We start from the raw sequence: 17,898 nt of genomic DNA, 5'->3' as shown, positions 1-17,898 counted from the left end.
TCTTTGCTTGTATTTTACCACAGAATTAAATAAACCTTAATATTGACACAATGAAGAATATAAAAATAAATATTATATAATAACTTATTAAGAATATTTATACAATTAATAGAATACTTTTGTAATTTTTTTTTTTTTTTTTTTTTTTTTAAATTTTTTCGTTAAGATTCTTTTTGATTTGTGTATAGATCACTTCTATCCAGCAATCTGTTAAGTTCTTCTTCCGCGAAAACTGTGTTAAAAATGAATTATTATAATGACATAGAACTTGTGTTAAAATCATAAAATGCAAAACATTCTATTTGAATGATTTACCTTCATTTCGAGATTCATCTACTTCGACTTCTTTTGATTCTAAAAGCTTCTGTAATTCCATTAATGTCTCTTTATTGGTTATGTTAATTGTACCATTTTTTTTGGAAATAACCATTTTCTCTAGAAAACGCTTTGCTCCTGCACGATGTATAATCGCTTCATCGATTGTTCCTTTGGTACATAATTTATATATGACTACTGGTTTTGTTTGACCTATTCTATGGCATCGCGCCATGGCTTGTATGTCCATTTGAGGATTCTAAAAATGTATTTAATTATTTTACATTCTTAATAATTATGAAACATACATATATATAAAATAATATACCCAATCGCTATCGTATATAACAACAGTATCAGCTCCAATAAGATTTAATCCAACACCACCAGCTCTTGTAGTTATAAGAAACAGAAACACTTCAGGGTCTGTATTAAACTTTTGTATGTTTTCTTTTCTCTTTTCGAGCGAAACGGTACCATCTAGCCTGACAAATTTATAATTATGCAATGAAAGATAATCTTCCATCACATCTAACATTACCACCATGGTAGAAAATAATAACACTTTATGCCCTTCAGCCTTTAATTTTGCAAGCATTTTATCTAATATCATAAGTTTACCAGATGATTTAACTATATCCTCATCTATTTTTGGTGAACCATTTGAATTTAGTGGATAATAAACCAAATACGGATGATTTACAATTTTCTTATACATCATCACTGAAACACCAACAAAGACAAATATAACAAGATATTTTATGTTATTTCCCTTTTACAAAACAAATAAAAAAGAAAAGAAAAAACGATAACTTACACCTATTACGATAAGTCAAATTAAGCAAGAAGTTTTGATTATGTTCTGTAACATTTGTAAAGTGTTGCCATATTAACAGATTTTGTTCAGATTTTGACCGCTTCCCACCGTCATCATCTACACTTTCATTACTTTCGTGAAACGAACTTGGCGATACTTCTTTTTTAAAATGTCGATTTGCATTATTTGATACATTTTTTAAAACGCATCTTCTTTTAGGTCTCTTACCATCTTCTGTATATATAAGTGGAGGCTCTTCAACTTTACCTAATTTGTATATATCACGACTTAAAACCGCTTTATATAAATCATGTTGGAGTTTCGTAAATGGAGCGTAAACGATTATTTCCTTCTTTAGTGGAATATCTATACAAACATCTGATTTTTCACGTCTCAACATAAATGGTTGTAATATTTCACGCAACGTTGCTAATACATGTTTTTCTTTTTCTAATCGCAAAAATTTTTTTGTCCCTTCGTGTCCCTGAAATTCTGTTGCATCAAACCATGATTCAAACACAGCTAAATCGTTAAAAATTTCTGGTAATAAGAAATTTAATAGCGACCATAACTCTGCTAAATTGTTTTGTAATGGTGTGCCTGTTAACAATAGCCGATTCATAGATTTGCAATTTTTCAGAATCCTGTATTGAAAATGGGAATAAAATTAATAATAATTAGGCATATTTAAGGCATAATATAGTACAATTTTATTGAACTCACTTAATAAGGTGACAGTTGTAATTTTTAATTCTATGTCCTTCATCAATTATTATGTATCTCCAATGTTGAGACAGAAGAAAATGCTTTTCATGTATTGGTATTTCAAAAGTAGTAAGCACAATTGGTTGAGTGTTGAACGTTTCTGAAAATTTGTACTTCTGTTTAATTTCTCTTTGCAATAAGGCTCTTTCATCTCGTGTTCCATGAAATATAATGACAGGTAATTTTGGTGCAAATCTTTCAAATTCAATTTTCCAATTTGGTAGAGTTGAAAGAGGAGCTATGATTAAATAAGGACCATTCTGTTGTTTTTCAATCAGATGACAGAGCAAAGCTATTACTTGAATTGTCTTTCCTAGCCCCATTTCATCAGCCAAAATTCCATTAATCCCATTTTCATAAAGAACTTTTAGCCATTGAAATCCTTCTTTTTGATAATCTCGTAATTCTCCATTGAAATATTTTGATATTTGAAGAGTATTGTTATCAACAACATTTTTTGTCTTCTTTCCACTATTATTGATTGACTCAGTTTCAATTTTTTTTTCATTTAAATTCAATTTATCTTTTTCAGAAATTATTTTATTCTTTACCTGTAACAACCTTATGCAGATTAATAACAAAGAATGATAATAAATGTAAACCACATAATGATAATGAACTTACATCTTTAGATATATAATTTCGTATAACAGTACTGTTAGTATTTTTTTTCGTTTTTTCTGAAGGTGGTATATTTTCATCTCTAGAAGCCATTCTCTTGGGACTTTTTTTAGTGGTTTTAGAAGGCTCTTTCTCAGAATTATTGTTAATCTTCTCAACAATGTATGAAGCATAAAACTTACTTCTATTTAACAAATGCATTAATCTTTTGTACTGTTGTTCAACTAATTCACGATTGTATTCTTCTTCTGCTAATTGTTTTCTTTCACGTAAGTCAACTTGACGTGTTCTTTTTCTTCCTATTGGGATATTTTCCTCTGGAGATTCGTCTGTTTGCAATACCTCTTTGTTTGCAATACTTCCTGAATTGTCTATTCATAAGCAATAATAAAAACATGAATGCACATAGAAAATTCCAAACTTATTTTTTAATAAAAAAATAATTGATATATGTATGATTTTTATTTAATTATATTATTTTTAATTACATTAAAACATATTAAGGAAATAGAAATACTGTTATGAATTAATTTATGACAACAATTTATTGTTATAGAAAATAAATTTTTACCTGTAACGGAATTTGTATCTTTGGAAATATTCACTTTTGTATTATTATGATCTTCCATGTTTAATAAGAAAATAAGAAAACGTTTAAACTTATACGATAAATAATGAATATAAATTCACTTTATAAATATTATATATGTTATAAGTAAGCACGATATTTAATAGAAAAGAACACAAATTCAACAGAATTTACGTATATATCATGTGTTGAGTAAATCCCGCCAAATGGAGGTACATATACATATACATATAACGTATAGAAAGGACAAACAACTATACCGCAGAAAAATACCTAAAATGTATGAAATTAATAGTTTTAAATATCAGTGTTTTAAATACAATAATATTAATATCTTTAAAACATAAGAACACACATGGAATGTATAACACAAACAATTGAATAAAAAGGCATGTTCAACTACAAATATTGCATACAATGAGAAATATCGATGCATTATGAACGGACCATTAGTTCATTCGTCGAAGGTTTTTCAATAAATAGTAGACCATAGTTAGACATATATTGTCGTTCGATTCTCTCAAATGTGTCAAATTATAACACCTTCAAGGGATGATCCTTTATCGCTTTATCGAGGCAATTTATCATCGGTTGGACTGATTCTGCAAGAAATGAAAATGTGTAACGAGTAAATAGTGAGATATGTTCATGAGGGAAATCCTTGAAGAGAAATATCGAATAACCTACGTCTCTTGACATCTACTTGGTGTAGATCACAGCATCGTAAACGTTTTGAGAATTATTCTTATCCGTCTGAGGAAGGAACCCCTCAGTATTGCATCGCGTATCGTAGTATCCGCGATGGTGCGACAAGAAATAACTTTGACGAAACCAGCACGAAAAAAACGGAACATTGACGTTTCAATGTCCGAATGATTTTCAAAAATTCCATAGAACGATAGTCTTTAGCGAGTTCACAAATCTATTTGCTTACCATAGATATATCGATGTTCTTAAAGAATCATTCTTAAAGTATTATAGGTAACTATCAACTATCTATTGATACTGTGCGAATCACATTAAACTTATGTACTGTTAACATTTAAGGAAACTAAGATAGTTGGACTAAAATTAACTAAAACATTTCTTTATAGTTATTCATGAAATGGGTAGTGCTTGGTGGCAGTGCACTGCATGTTTGAGAGCACAAGAAGAAGATATCTGTGAGTTACAGTTGAATCACTGTAATCTTTACGATGTACCACCTGATGTGTTCATTTATGAAAGGACATTGGAAAAGCTGTATCTGGATGCCAACAGAGTAATTATGAATATTGGTAATTGTTCTATGCATCTGTTAACACCCTTAACATTCTTATATTTCACTGTAGATAAAGGATCTTCCAAGGCCACTGTTTCAGTGCCATGAATTGCGAGTACTTTCTCTTAGCGATAATGAAGTCACCACGTTACCACCCGCCATAGCATCGTTAATTAATTTAGAATATTTAGACCTCAGTAAAAATAGTATGTAGAAAATTATTATACTATTTTTGTAGAAAATTTCTGTTATAGACACTTGTTTGTATTTCATTAACACTGTATTTAACTTTTTAGGTATTAAAGAATTGCCAGATAGTATAAAAGAATGTAAAAACCTTCGTTCTATAGATATCAGTGTTAATCCTTTTGAACGTTTCCCAGATGCTATTACTCATATTGTTGGATTACGAGAATTATATATAAATGATGCATACATAGAATATCTACCAGCAAATTTCGGAAGACTCTCAGCTTTGAGAACGTTAGAACTTAGAGAGAATAACATGATGACATTGCCAAAGAGTATGAGCCGTTTAATAAATTTACAAAGACTTGATATTGGTAATAATGATTTCACTGAATTGGTAAGTTCATATTTGTTACAGTCACATGGTGTATTGACACACATGAAACTGATTGTATTCTTTTAGCCTGAAGTTGTGGGGGATCTCATCAACCTCACTGAATTATGGATAGATGGTAATGATATTAGACGTATACCCGTTAATATTAACCAGCTTTATCGTTTGAACCATTTTGATTGTACAATGAATGCAATTCATGTTATTCCATCAGAAGTAGAAGGGTGGAGAGATATTTCGATTATGCATCTTTCGTCGAACGAAATTTATCAGTTACCAGATTCTCTTTGCTATCTACGTACAATTGTAACTCTTAAAGTTGATGACAATCAATTGAACGCACTGCCAAATGACATTGGACAGATGTCAAGCTTAGAGGAGCTTATAGTTACTAAGAATTTCCTTGAATATTTACCATCATCAATAGGACTTTTGAGAAAACTACATTGCTTGAATGCAGACAATAACTATTTGAGATGCCTTCCACCAGAAATTGGAAGTTGTACTGCATTATCGTTGCTTTCATTAAGATCGAATAATTTAACTCGAGTTCCACCTGAATTAGGTCATTTATCTTCATTAAGAGTACTCAATCTCGTAAACAATTGCATTAAATTTTTACCCGTTTCAATGTTAAATCTGAGCAATTTAAAAGCATTATGGCTGAGCGACAATCAAAGTCAACCATTAGTGCCACTACAACAGGAATTCAATTGTGAAGAAGATATGATGGTGTTGAGTTGTTTCATGCTCCCGCAAAAACCACGGCAAGAACTTGAACGTAAGTATTCCTATTCGTTTATTTAATATTATCTAACATATTATCATAACTAATTAATGACTAAAACACATGATACGTTATTGCTGCTAGTGGATAATCAACAAGAAGATGAGGAATGAAAGGGTAAAGTACAGTATAACGGATTGAATGGATCATTATATATTATATATTTCATGTTGTTTTAAAAAATTTTTAAACTCGTAGAAATATATCATTAAAATAGTTTTATTTTATGTTGCATGTAGAAATAACACCGGCTGTAGGACTAATTTCGAGTTCAATCGTTGGTACTGGAAAAAGAATATGTTTTGCTGCTGAAGTAGAATCTGAGATCCCTAGGCAACTTCATCGAGCACCGACTCCCTATCCTAAAGAGCTGCGCAACCTTGCTAGGCATGCCCGCAATTTACATCACCAGTCTGCACATGATCAAAGAGTAAGTATCATGCGATTCTTGTTTTCACCACTCATTACATTTGACTAAATGAAAAAGATCACAAAATGTGAAATAAAAAAATAGCACTAAAAGATATGGACAATTTCAAGTGCTATCAGATGTTCCTTTTTTTTTTTTCATTTTTGTGTGAATTTTTACATTTTGATCAAAATCGAAAATATAGGAAGATGGCCAATTGAAAATTACAGATGCATTTAGAACAGGAGACTATGATCAAAGAAGCTATTATTGCTACAACTACTCTGGACCTTACCTCAAAAACTGGGACCTGTTTTTCACAAAGTTTATTTAATAAGGTATTGATCAGAGAATTATGGGAAAAAGACAATTTATTAGATTCCAAAGCAACAACAAAATTTACGTTCAAAAGTAGTTTGAAGAAGCTAATAAAAAACACGTACAAAAATGAATTAGTAAAAAACAAAATTTTGTAGGAGAATTATAACATTCTTTTTCTTTTCTTAAAATATAATTTGAATTTTAAAGTTTGTTTTCTCTAGGGTTCACATATTTCACTTTCACCTACCGAACGTCATCTATCAAAAGGGTACAAGACTAATAGTCCTACAGATGTTGGAACAGAACAGTCTGTTTCAGAAGAGTCATCTGATGAGGCAAATAAGACAGTACTTGCAAAGGAAAAGAGCCCGGATATTCGAGAAGCAAAATATATTCGTAATCCTACGTCCGAGTATCTTTCCAAGCCACCGACAGTAGCAGATTATGTAAATTCTACTTGGAAACCAGATGAATATTCGAAAGCAAACACAGCAAAAATCGTAGAATCGGAGAAATTCATAGATCCTTATAAAAACGTACCTATTGCCATGGGTACTAAAAATGCTGAACAAATGCACATTCAAATGCCAAAAATCAATGAAGTTCCACCCGTTCCTCCACCTTACCATATCGCTGCAGCATTTTCAAAGAAAGCAGCACTTTTTCAACAATTGAACCAATGTAGGTCAATGTTCATTTTAATTGCCATCAATTCATACATTTGAATTTTTGAAGGTTTGAATTTTATTATTTCAACAGCTCGGTCAGACTCGCCAACGATCACTCCTCCACAAACAGATATTAACATATCAAATTCGAAGACATTCCCGGAAATGCAAATACAAAATTACGATGGGTGCACAGAGTCATTTAAAACTGAGGAACACGCGCATCTATATAGTGATCAAGTTTCATTAAACAATGCAGGCACAGCAAGTGTTTCCGTAACTGATGGGAAAACTTCTTCAAATACTGAAGACCATACAGAATCTCATGAACTAGAACAATCTTTTGAAGGGGACCGATTATTGAAGCCAAGTAGAATACCTATTTTAAAAACAAAGCATCTAGAATCTACGAATTCTATTTCGAATAATGATCTATCCAATAAGTGTACAAACTCTTCTGTTGAAGATTATGAATCCGCAAAAGTATTGAACGTGTCGTCTATACCTACATCTCCGGTAACTGGGAAAAAATATCGAAGTCCGCTCACTATACAAGCAAAGCTTTCAGATCGATCAAAGAAAACAGTCAACGGAAATGTCTCGAATAATAATACTTTATGCGATAACGTGATACCAGTGAATGCAGCTAATTCGAATTTAGTTATAAATTCAAATATGGATAATCAAGACGTAAATTTAAAAATCGTACCCACTGAAACTAACTCTGGTCGAAGTACACCAGTGTCGAGTAACAATAAGTCTCAAAATGAGGTGATGAATTGTAACATTGATAAGTATAAAGTTACCGGGACAAGTGAGTTATCGAACTTGGAGAAAAAGCCAAGATTTAAATGGATGTTTGGGCCGCATAAAAATGCTAACGTGGTACGTTATTCCTTTTAATAGAAAAAATTTATAAAAGATATTTTTCATTTATTGTTGTAATCAATAATTACATTTACAGTTACCTGTTCAGGTGAAAAAGAATCCAGGTCTCGGTTTCAGTATAGCTGGCGGGGTGGCGGGCGCTGAAACTGTAAATATTTGTTTTTATTTTATAGAGTCTCAAGGCTTTGTAGATTTTAATATATAGTTCTTTTTTCCGCTTCAGGGAATCATTGTAACTAAAGTCAATCCAGATGGTCCAGCTCAAGGTACACTTCGGCCAGGGGACAAAATCTTGGAAGTGGATGGTATAGATTTTACTAAATCCGATCACAATAATGCTGTGGCTGTTCTTCGAGCTACCGGTGCAGTGGTATCCATGATGATTAGTCGTCATCAATAATATTAAGTCGATGGAAATTGCTTGTTTTCCAATTTTTGCCAATTAATTTACGCACAGACTGAGTACATTTCGTGTAAGTTTTTTTTTATGTATATAGATTGTCGATCAACATTGACGAACAAACATCCAACAAACGTACAAGAACATAGCTTGACTTTGCTTTGAACGCTTTTGACGGTAGTGAATCGTACTCTTTGCGACTGATTTGTACGACTGAAACAGCGTTACCAAAGGTGGAAGTGGGAGCACTTATTCGAGGAAAACGTTTCTGGCTTCCAATGATCTTACGACTGTATAGCAATGTTTTGAAGGAACAAAACAGAAAGGAAACAATAACAAGAAGCAAGAATTGATCCGTAGGTTATATCATAGATTAAGAATCCGTTTTCTTGCACAATTATTGATGAACAAAAGAAGATTGAAATGTGATGTACAAGGAAATTATTTTTAAGACAAGTTTCATCATGGGCCAATCCACAGCTCACTCATAATTATTACATTTGCCCACATAATTGATATAAGGTAGCAACTATTTAGTGAACAATTTAGAGTAAGTTTCTTCCTGACTTTTAAACTCCATAAAAGTGTTGTTTTATGGTGTTGGTTGTATTTATGTCAACTCACTTGTTCTCTTTGCAGAGAGCTGACAATGTGCCAGAAACAAAATACTATTTATTAATCGTATACATTAAAAATGATTATATACCGGGTGTTTAGATACGGTTGGATATCCTTGCAGGGAGTGGTAGCTGGGATAATTATGAACAACTTTTTCCTTTATCAAAATGCTCGTTAAGGCTTAGTTTTTGAATTATTAATGAAAAATATCCGAGCAAGTAGTATACACTGTGCGCAGAAGCAGCCACGGGAGTGTCGGCTACGAATCGACGCGACGTGCCGAGTAGTTTGTTCGCCTGTTTTAATTAGTCAGTGTTGTTCATTAATAATTCAAAAACTAAAACTTAACAAACATTTTGGTAAAAAGGAAAAACATCATCCCTACTTCCGTCCCCTGCAATGATACTCACCTGTAGCCGAACACCCCTTGTATAAAAGCAAATATATATATATATATATAACGTATATACAAAAGTTATCTCTGTCACTTGGACAGGATTCTTATAGATATTTACTTTGTTTTTATAGTTTTTTTTTCTACAGTCATATTTAAGAATTAGTATCCTTTTGTTTCAAAACATATCTGTGAGAATCTTGTTACAACAAGGAAAAAGGGATATTCTTCTATGTGCCGTAACTTTATTCGTTATGTTTATAGCTGTCTTGTTGAAAATTTCCTTGAATATTTAAATTTAAACATGTTTTTATTCAACAAATTACTTATAGAACTCACATTCTTATTTTAAACAATTTTATGTTTTTGCTTGCCATTGATTCGTGATATGTTTATTTTATTAAACACAAATGTTTTAATAATTTTTTTGTTTTTAACATAAAGTCAGCTTTTAAGTATTTTTTTTTTTTTTTTTTTTTTTTTTTTTATGAAATTAAATTTTTATTGTTGTGGTTGTGAATTACTATATTTGGTCCATTCTAATGCTAAAGGAACAAATGTATGTACCTTGTAGAAACTGTTATTCAACAGCAGTTATTAATATGGCATAACAATGCCAAAACGTAAGATAAAATACTACTTTTCTATGTTAGTGGAGATATATCGAAAAATGAAAGTTATTCACATAAATGGAGTAGAGCTGTGAGATAAATGTTTAGAAAGGTTGTATGATGACGTATAGCACAAGCAAAAACTGTTCATGTCAAGATATGAGTTATAACTAGTACGCTATTTGTATCCCAGAACTTTTACAACAAGATAACGATATCGCACTTCGCTTTACCTCGCATACAGAACAATTACTGCGCACATTCTCATTATCTATGCATTCTTTTTTTATATCTACTTTACAGTTTTAATTAGCTTTTGCTTATTGTAAGGATCTTTGAAAAATAAGTTTTATGCATTTATAGAGATGCATTTAAGTAATACATATTAATTGTTTTGTATTTTTTTTTAAATGTCTTTCATCATAGAATTGAAATATTTTCTGATATTATTAATTTAAACACAGGCTTTGTTAATAGTAATATTAACAGATTGATTAAAATAACGTTACAGTTAAATAATAGCTATACAACAGTAGTATATATGTATGCATATGTTGTACATATATACATGTGTGGATCAAGCACAACTTCAAATGTATACGTCTCGTTTTATTCTACTCTCTGAGTGAACATTATTTAAAACTATGAGAAGTTTAGTACTTCTATAATTGAGAATTAAAACAAAAAATTTTATATTTTCAGAAAGATTCCTTCAAATATATCATGTAGAATTTACATCTTGATATATTTTCGAATGAAACCAAAAATATGAAAAAGAAAAGAAAAGAAAAGAGCCGATTATTTTTTATCCTCACTTTACTTCTGTATTTTGTGAAAGTAATTTTAGATAACTATATACTCAATTGTAAAGTATTCTTAGTAAAAGTTATGTGTTTTAATTATTTTTACGAGTATATGTAGTTCTATTATACAAAAGCAGCTTTGTATTTAAATTTTTGAACTAACTATATTTACCAACAATAATCTGCATACCTAGTCATATTGGGAAATAAGAAGTATGATTGAAGGTGGATTGTACCTTTCAGCTAACATCTGTATCTCTAGTAATATTTTCTGTAGTTTTTTTAATACCAGTTTTACCTGTAAGAGCTATGATAGAAAAGAATGATATATATTTATATATGCATTTATGTTTCAATCAATACTCTTTATGTCTTTATTCTTAATAAGCGTACAAATTTTGCATGTCTATTCGTTTATTTAACGTTTCAAACATTATATTATCGTTAAAGATTTGAATTAGAACCGTTCGCGGAATCAAATGAATATTTTAATTATTAAAAAGAAGATTTTGGACCATAAGAACACATATACAATCTTTTCTACTACTCTAATTACTAAACAGACTGACTACTTTTTGAGGAAATATTTAAGTGGCATTTAAAGGAGTGTAATGATTGTACTGGAAATGTGTGATTGAAAAAAATATGATACATTAAATTGTATTATATACAAATTACAAGGATATAAATGAACAAGTGGTCGTACTTGTATAAATTCTCATTTTAATTATGAATCTGTTATTAGATTTTCCTTTCTTTTAATGTCATATCATTTTAAGAATGGAATTATTTTTTTGTATAAATAGATTCATTATAGAACTTTGATCAGTACAACCACTTTTTTAAACATATTTTTTTGTATATGTACTACTCTATTTGAATGGTTTGTATGACATTGTATGATAGATTTATTGTACATTATCGAGCAAAGTAGGCTTCCCAAGGAAAAATAGCGATATAGAGGAAGTAGGAATTCTCAGAATCCTAATCCTGGGGAATTCTACTATGCTTGGTGGTGTACAAAAGTGCTCACAGTTTGACTGGTCACCATAATATAGTAACTACCATACAGTTGTAACACTTTGAATATGTTAGAAAAAAAAAGATATTTTACCTTTCTTAAAATGTCCTAGTTGGTTGTGCAGCAATAAATAAATTAATATTTACGTATAAAATGTTTTCACGCTTTTATTGCGTCGTACATGTTGAAGCCTTCGAAACTGAAATCCATTATGAGGGAATTCGGTAGTTACTAACATTTCATATAAGTATATTATTAATGGAAAAATACATTTATAAAATAAAAATCAATGAATTTATGCCCCTATTAACAGGAATGTGGGATTTTCGACATAGTGCTTCCACCAATTTGAATACTTCGCTATAGTGACGCCATCTACAACTCGATGATCGGCGACCCAACTAATCGTTATTATATTCGCAGCTACCACGTTCCCTTTATCGTCGAATCGAGGTAATGTTCGTACTTTACCCAATCCACCAATTACAATTTGTGGAGATAGTATTATTGGCACCGTGTACGTACCACCAATCTGCAAACGGCGATAATATTTTTAATAATTCAAATGGCATCGTAACGACACGTGACCAACAAATCGAGTGAATCGAATGAATCGATATGTTAGATCGATCACACTATCGAAGTTGAATGTCAACGGTTTCCAAAGTGAATACAAAGTAATTTGATTGTTTAACGATTGATGTCACTTAATTTCGTTACATTGAAAGTTTTCATCGAAAATATGAAAGTTTAACTTACAACGCCAATGTTCGACAAGGTGAACGTTGCCTGCGACAAATCTTTCAACGGTATCGAAGCATTCCTGCCAAGTTGTTGAAGTCTATTCAGCTCTTTTGCGATTTCCACGATGCTCAGGTTTTCAACATTTTTTATATTCGGTACTATTAAACCCTCGGGTGTATCCATAGCAATGCCAATATTATGACTATCCAAAACTCGTAGGGTTTCATTTTCCTCGTCGATCCATGCGTTCAGTTGCGGTATCTTTTCCAACGCTTTCGAGGCTGCTTTGATGAAGAACGGCATCAAGCTTAAAGAGATACCCTGCTGTTTCAGGAAATCCTTCGCTTCGTTACGGTAATTCATCAATTTATTAACATTGTACTCGTCGCTGTACATAAAGTCAGGTATACTCTGTAAACAATTGATATATTTTATCTAACGTTCCCGCAGTTAATTACACGTTTATTTGGGGTATATAATTAACAAAGTCAGCAAGCATACACGTATACGTTATATTTGCAGGTCGAAAAGAAGTGGTATGAAACGATTGAAACATCTGTGCTTTCCGGAACATTTTAACTGTGTTTCGTCTGTCAACGTCGACGGGAAATTCGGCCGAGTGGTCGGATTCGATCGATTGCTATCAATCGCGTGTGTCAACGTCACTTTTAGGCGACGCACTTCTATTATCGGTTTGTCGTGATTCTCATGTTCCAACTGCTGACACGATTCGTACAGAATCTCTGCTAGACAGACTTCTCTGGTACGATTATTAAATTACAATTACTTTTTTACTTTTATCCTTTTGTCGTTACCGCTGACGGTCGTTTAATCGTTTAAACCAGTTTATTCGTCGCATCGTTAGCTGCTGATGCTTTATCGCGTATTGCTTTATAACGATTAACTCGTTGTTCATAATACAGTAGATAGGCGATAGGACGAAATTCTGCTAATCTTGCAATTTACGGATGATCTAAATTTTAACTCTTTACGGCTTATTAATATTAACACGTACACTAGGCAACATCATCTAATGAAATAATATTATTTTTAGGTTGTGAAGAAGCATCCAAGAATTGGAATTACCTTACAAAGCAGAAAAGAGCATGAAACATGTTCGTTGAACATAAAATAGGTAAGCTTGAGATCTTTTCAATGTTTATAATTTGGAAAATAAATATGTCCTTTGTTATAAGAGTTAGTAGGTTCATACTTGTTGAAAGTATAATGGTTTATATTTATAAAGGAAGCAGGTTGTATCATTTAACCCAGGGGTGGGCAAATAGCAGCCAAGACAATTAGAAAAATCCGCCTTGAACCGAGATTTCCTTCCCGTGCGCGACGGAAGATTCGTCTCGTATTTAAATAAATTGAATAAAAACTGTCACTATTTTATTGAAGTTATATTTATTGATTTTTATGGTACAATTTATACCTTTCTGAAGTGCAAAGTTAAGTAATGAATGCAATCATTTAAAGTGGCCCCCGAGCCAAAACAATTGCCCACCCCTGATTTAACCTAATGGTTAGTGAAGTATCTTATTACGTTAGTTAGGATCGATAAGAAAAGTGAGGAAATGTGTTTCTTCAGAATTTCTGGCTACATATGATTTTTCCCAGGAGAGAAGCAGAAGATCTAACTTACCAGAGATTGCGTCATCGTTTTCCACATATGCTTGCTGTAGCCTTTTATCGGCATCACCTTCTCGGCTATTGGTTTTTCCTCCGCCCTTTTTTTCTCGGAACCAACAGAAATTTTTTCCAAGTGAGCCAATATATCCTCCTTAAGCACTCTTCCATTTTTGCCGGTAGAAACGACGTCCTTTAACTTAATATCGTTCTCCATGGCTATCCTTCTGACTGCCGGGGTGGTCAGCACTTTTTCTAACCCAATTTGTTTTTCCTCCTCATCTTTGACGTTCTCTTTGTTCTCGATTATCGTACCTCCATCATTGTCACCATCTAGTTCGATGTCCAGTAGCGCGTTCCCTATCAGAGCTACATCGTCGACCTTGTAGTGCAAGGCTTTAACTAATCCGTCGTAACGGCTGGTAATCGTCACAGATGCTTTGTCGCTTTGGACCTCGCAAATGTTATCGAATTGAGACACCCGGTCGCCAGGTTTCACGTACCTATGGATTTCAATGGATCTAGTACATTTCAGTTGCCTTTACGGTAGATTTGAACCGAAACACATCGTTCCGTATATTTGTTAGGTGATGCGCTATCACCCGAAAATGATATTTTTCTCGAATAATGTATTTTTAAAGAAACATATGTACGTATACATTTGGTGGCGAGGGTGGAGATAAGAGGAGCAGTCTGTAATTGTCAGGACTTGTCGTAGGTATGACGGTTAACGGGAAATTCATTGTTTTGCTCACCATCCTTTTATCGTAACGTCTCGAATTCCTTCTCCGATATCCGTTAGTCTGAAGGGGACGACGGTTCCGCATCGAAAGCAGCTTACAGAGAAGAATCGACATTTTTGATCGCGTACATTCCTACCCTAAATAAACATGGATTTCTTTCTGTATTCGTCAGCAATAACTTGGAAATCATTGTTCTTATCTTTGAATACATATTTTAGTTTGAATTCTGTATTTAAAGTTGAGAAATTGAATTGCAAGAGCTTAAATCAGTGTATTGAACTAGGAACCATATTGCCTTACATTTGAAATTTGGCGCGCTAAATTGTACGAAATTATCCATAATCAATGATCAATTTTCGATAGCTAAAAGTCAAATTAAAATTAATATTTTACTTTTATACTTTATATTTGAGCACTGAAAGTAATAAATAAACATATATTAATACAATTATACAAAAATCGTTGGATAGCGTATTCGATTCACGTAGTACATCGGCAGCCATCTTTAGTTTAAATTTTGTCTTCGGTCGGGGTACGTCGAACGTCGTAAAGTGAACGAGAAAAGTTATAAAAATAATCTAAACGATAAATCATGAACATTAAAAACGTAAAGGGCAATGTGATTCAAGTTAGTGTTAAATAATTTAAACAGATTCCTTAAGTAAATCGCTTGTTCATCGATAATTTGTCTTCAGGATTCAAGACGGACGCTAATCCTAATGGAGCCGATAGGGAAACCAACGGTAACGGTGAGTCATTAACAAATTACACAGTTTATCGTATTTTACAATGTTAGAATTAAAAATAGCATGCATCGTAACGATATTTGAATGTTGTAACATAATAATTTGAGTATATGACAAACATTGAAACGATAAACAACGATTGTGGCATTTCGCGGGTATTTGACAGAAATCGAACGTTATTTTACGTTCAGTACTAAATAAAACACTTCGGGTAACTTTGACGGGTCATTTACGTTGCGTGTTAATTTCACTTATCGTGCTACGGCTACGTGTTTATTGCTTTACTATGTAGTTCTCTGTCGTATAATTTGTTTGAAACCACAAAATGGAGGGTATTGTAAGAGATGGTGTTCCCTTGTTGAACATATTGACTCGTTAAAGGTTAAACAAGCTCGATATAAGTGGCATAATATAACAGGCCTGTTAGCTGATCGTGTGTGTTATGGTGATTAAACGCATCGAACGACACGATATGTGAAATATTTGTAGTTTGTTGGGTGTCCTCGGCTGTGTACCTTGCATGCACGATATTAGACAGGATAAACACGTCACGTTCTCTCAAGTAACAACAGTCGCGACTCCATGAATCGTACGTAAACACGGTACCGAAGATTTCCGAGAGTAGTCGAGATTATACGAAGGGCATTCTTCACGAATTCTATGGGGCACGATATTGCGATTTATCTAGAAATATATTGTTCGTTTAACAAGTGCTCTTACCAGATAGGTCAGGGCTATGAATCGCCACGTTAGAGACATCCTCGAAGAGTTTTTACCGATCGAAGCACGATTTTCTTGATCGAGAAATAAGGTAATTACCGAGAAACACAAGAGATCGTAAGCAATCTGTGGAAAGCAGCGCGTGGAACTTTCAGTCACGCTTCTTGTTATCATGCATTCACTATTATCAAAATATATATATATTTTCTCCCGCGTGTTGACCGGCAATAATTACGCAATGTATAAGAGGCACTACTTCGAACAACATCCAACACCAGAGTACGATGTGTTACGTTCATTAATGAAATAATTCAATTACGTTTGATTATAAATCATTCACTGTACTGAAATTCCACTCGCGTTTACGATATTCGAATGAACGACGATTTCGGGTACCTGTTCCACGCACGTTCTCATCAAACAAGTAAATAAAATTTGTCCCGAGTGTACGGGCTCTAGGTTTAAGTATATTCAAATCGAATGCGTATCGGTTTTTTTCATACATACAAAGAGATAAATCGCAGGTAATCGTTAAAATGTTAATTGTTACCATACGAATGTGACTTCTGTTTTTACATTACTTTTTCTTCTCGACCGACATGGCAGCACAGCGTTGCATCCTTAATGAGAAACAAGAATATCGGGATTTCGTGTCAGTCTATTTCAGTGACCCTGACGGAATATTGTGGTGTTTTATTAATGCCAATGAAAATTGGACTCTGCATGGAATACGGGTCATGAATATTCTTACTCGGGTCACCGGCTATTAAGATGCGCTCGAACGTGAAACAAAGTTCATGCAATAATGGTTGAACGCCAGAAGTGGAGTTTATCACTTAGGACTTTACGGTCAAGGAAGACAAGTGAACTTGTTTTCGTTTATACGTTGTTGTTGTTCCTTTACTGACCATGATTAAATCGGTAAACCAACGATGAAATGTATGTTTTGCGTTTAGAATCCAAGTACATCGTATCTTGATGATTTATAGGATCGTAACGTTATTCAATTTTCTTTCGCTCGAGTAGAATTACCATTTGCCGTTAAATTGCGAATCTAATTAGGAGACACGTGTCGCCGTTCTTCGTTAATTCCTTTATGAGTACGTAGTCGCGCGTCAGCTGTTCGTTGGCGGCCATTGCTTAAACGAGTCAGACCGGAAATCACTATTCCTTTGAGACAGCTTGTAGAAAATCTTATTTCGCAAGATTCCTGGTACCGTTCTAGGTCGGTTGTAAATTCATCGGTCAAAATAGGTGAAAATTAAAACCAGACGGCTCTTGGAGCGATGGATGTAGCTGGGATAATTTCATTCTCGTTGCGTTGCTAATCTATCTGTCACTAAAATTAAGTTATAATTTCATAAATCATACCGTGGTAATTGCTTCACGGATCATTGTTCTCGAATCAAGATTTAATTCTTACTTTTTTTTATGTAGCTGGGATA

General features: G+C 32.9%; 4 protein-coding genes across 10 annotated transcripts in view; 2 read left to right on the top strand and 2 right to left on the bottom strand.

Moving 5' to 3' along the window:
• Nucleotides 1–151: 151 nt before the first annotated feature.
• LOC114873314 (lymphocyte-specific helicase-like) lies at nt 152–3,298 on the bottom strand. Its single transcript, XM_029181522.2, has 7 exons — nt 3,090–3,298; nt 2,522–2,889; nt 1,856–2,448; nt 1,133–1,776; nt 644–1,038; nt 316–574; nt 152–232 (listed from the first exon to the last, which is right to left on the bottom strand). Exons 1-7 carry the CDS (start codon nt 3,145–3,147, stop codon nt 162–164), a joined length of 2,388 nt encoding a protein of 795 aa, XP_029037355.2. The 5' UTR covers nt 3,148–3,298; the 3' UTR covers nt 152–161.
• Nucleotides 3,299–3,370: 72 nt separating this feature from the next.
• LOC114873311 (protein lap1) lies at nt 3,371–9,893 on the top strand. 5 transcript variants are annotated; one of them, XR_003788920.2, is made up of 12 exons: nt 3,371–4,088; nt 4,202–4,368; nt 4,439–4,574; nt 4,665–4,954; nt 5,021–5,732; nt 5,978–6,168; nt 6,378–6,485; nt 6,690–7,149; nt 7,228–8,021; nt 8,101–8,172; nt 8,248–8,974; nt 9,064–9,893. XR_003788920.2 is itself a non-coding variant. In XM_029181516.2 (12 exons), exons 2-12 carry the CDS (start codon nt 4,213–4,215, stop codon nt 8,537–8,539), a joined length of 3,084 nt encoding a protein of 1,027 aa, XP_029037349.1. In that variant the 5' UTR covers nt 3,371–4,088; nt 4,202–4,212; the 3' UTR covers nt 8,540–9,893. The 5 variants fall into 5 exon arrangements, 4 of the variants coding, with proteins under 4 accessions (XP_029037349.1, XP_029037351.1, XP_029037348.1 ...); XM_029181516.2 differs by having other exon boundaries at nt 8,248–8,394; nt 8,522–9,893; XM_029181518.2 differs by having other exon boundaries at nt 8,113–8,172; nt 8,248–9,893.
• A 1,601-nt stretch (nt 9,894–11,494) lies between these two features.
• Nucleotides 11,495–17,026, bottom strand: LOC114873316 (lipoamide acyltransferase component of branched-chain alpha-keto acid dehydrogenase complex, mitochondrial). Of its 2 annotated transcripts, none has more exons than XM_029181528.2 (5): nt 17,004–17,026; nt 15,000–15,124; nt 14,261–14,747; nt 12,631–13,026; nt 11,495–12,403 (listed from the first exon to the last, which is right to left on the bottom strand). In XM_029181528.2, the coding sequence occupies exons 1-5, from the start codon at nt 17,004–17,006 to the stop codon at nt 12,167–12,169; spliced, it is 1,248 nt and encodes a 415-aa protein (XP_029037361.1). In that variant the 5' UTR covers nt 17,007–17,026; the 3' UTR covers nt 11,495–12,166. The 2 variants fall into 2 exon arrangements, with proteins under 2 accessions (XP_029037361.1, XP_029037360.2); XM_029181527.2 differs by lacking the exon at nt 17,004–17,026 and adding an exon at nt 16,454–16,893.
• Nucleotides 13,112–17,898, top strand: part of LOC114873315 (cysteine protease ATG4D) — a 34,685-nt gene continuing 29,898 nt past the window's right edge. Inside the window, exons 1-3 of one of the 2 annotated variants that reach the window (XM_029181524.2) lie at nt 13,112–13,378; nt 13,670–13,750; nt 15,683–15,736. In XM_029181524.2, the coding sequence (XP_029037357.1) occupies nt 13,729–13,750; nt 15,683–15,736 (76 nt within the window). In that variant the 5' untranslated portion in view covers nt 13,112–13,378; nt 13,670–13,728. Of the gene's footprint in view, nt 13,379–13,669; nt 13,751–15,466; nt 15,616–15,682; nt 15,737–17,898 lie in introns of those variants that run through there. The other variant, XM_029181525.2, reaches the window with a different exon arrangement.

Source organism: Osmia bicornis, chromosome 11, assembly GCF_907164935.1.
Source record: "Osmia bicornis bicornis chromosome 11, iOsmBic2.1, whole genome shotgun sequence".
Classification (NCBI taxonomy): Eukaryota; Metazoa; Arthropoda; class Insecta; order Hymenoptera; family Megachilidae; genus Osmia; species Osmia bicornis.
The sequence above is the reverse complement of the archived record's forward strand: the minus strand, read 5'-3'. Positions and strand labels throughout refer to the sequence as shown.